Raw genomic sequence first — 1,753 nt, forward strand, 5'->3', positions numbered from 1 at the left:
GTGGAAACATTATTTTTTTATTTTGAAGTCTCTATTTCTTCATCAAAAGAGAAAGCTAATAATTGTGTGTCAGTTCTCTAAAGAAAGCACATTATAAATTGTAAAGCACTACATAGATTTTTAGCTAGGTCTTTGAGCCCATAGGTATAGACATCCTTAGTGAAGAAACTCCCTCTGCTAATACAAAACAGTGACTACTCTGAAACTTATAGTTTAAGATAGTTGCCTAGGGAACATAGACTTGAACAAGGTCACATGGTCAATAACAATCAAAGGTAAGATTTGAACCCAAATTATCCTGATTTTGTGGCCAGCTTTCTATTCATGACAATACATTGCTTCTATATGGGGGAGGAATTATAGACATTGCTATTATTAGTATTAACCTTATTTAGGGAATTTTTCATTTGTTCAAGACTAAATCACACCTAGTTAACATAGTGGTACCATGTCCATTTCTAGTGACCACTTCAGATCTATTTTAGCTAGACTCTCTTTTAATAAGTCTTTTTCAGGAAATGCAAAATGGAAATACAACTGGCACTTCTGAATTCCTCCTCCTGGGACTCTCTGAACAGCCAGATCATCAGCTGATTCTCTTTGGTCTATTCTTGGTCACGTATTTAGTTACCCTGTTGGGGAACCTGCTCATCATACTGGCCATTGTGTTCAACTCCCATCTCCACTCTCCTATGTATTTCTTCCTGGCCAACCTTTCTTTTGTTGATACATGTTTTGCCTCCACTACAGTCCCCAAGATGCTCATGAACATCTGGACCCAGCATCAGAACATCTCCTATGCTGGGTGCCTCACTCAGATGTATTTCTTCATGACCTTTGCTCTTCTGGATGATTTCCTACTTGCTGCTATGGCTTATGACCGCTATGTGGCCATTTGCCTTCCTCTCCACTACACCACAGTCATGAGTTCTACACGCTGTGTCCTGCTGGTGACTGTGTCTTGGCTCTGCTCCCACCTCATTGCCCTCTCTCTCACTCTCTTCATGGCTCAGTTTTCCTTTTGTGAATCCCATGTGATCCCCCATTTCTTCTGTGACCTCCTACCTCTTCTCAAGCTGTCCTGTTCAGACACTAGCATCTTTCAAGTGGTGATGTTCATTGATGCTGCCATGGCTGGTTTTATCCCATTCACTTGTATTTTGATCTCCTATATCCACATTATCTTCACTATCTTCAGGGTACCTTCTGCTGATGGAAAGCATAAAGTCTTCTCCACCTGTGGTTCCCATATATCAGTGGTCATTCTCTTCTATGGGACTCTCATTCTAGTTTATTTACAGCCCTCGTCTTCCTACTCAGCAGACACAGGTATTATCATATCTGTGATGTACACAGTCGTGACACCCATGCTCAATCCTTTCATCTATAGTCTGAGGAATAAGGACATAAAGAGAGCCCTAAGGAAGCTGCTCAGCAAGGGAATGATTCCCTCTTGGTGATATTCCATTGTCCTTAGCAAAAACTTAGGAGCCATTAGACTATTCACTCCCTGATCCTTCATTTCCTTATCATCCAGGATAATAAATGCAATTTTAGTTTGACCTTCCTATGTCTCATTCTTGTGAGATATCTTTCAGATGTCATTTCTTTCTTTGATGAACAAAGCATCAAATTACTCACTCACAAGATAACAAAAAACAGAACTAAACCTCAGAGTGAAAACATTTCAGGAAATGTTCTTTTCTTCTCTAGGATGAATTGCTTTCTTTTCTGAATCAGTGATAATCAAATC

The 1,753-nt window shown here is 39.8% G+C and overlaps 1 protein-coding gene across 1 annotated transcript; it reads left to right on the plus strand.

The window, feature by feature from the left end:
• Positions 1 to 518: 518 nt before the first annotated feature.
• LOC127547036 (olfactory receptor 1-like) lies at positions 519 to 1,460 on the plus strand. The gene has a single exon (XM_051973892.1). It carries the CDS (start codon positions 519 to 521, stop codon positions 1,458 to 1,460), a length of 942 nt encoding a protein of 313 aa, XP_051829852.1.
• The last annotated feature ends 293 nt before the right edge of the window (positions 1,461 to 1,753 follow it).

This window comes from Antechinus flavipes, chromosome 2, assembly GCF_016432865.1.
Source record: "Antechinus flavipes isolate AdamAnt ecotype Samford, QLD, Australia chromosome 2, AdamAnt_v2, whole genome shotgun sequence".
In the NCBI taxonomy this organism is placed as follows: Eukaryota; Metazoa; Chordata; class Mammalia; order Dasyuromorphia; family Dasyuridae; genus Antechinus; species Antechinus flavipes.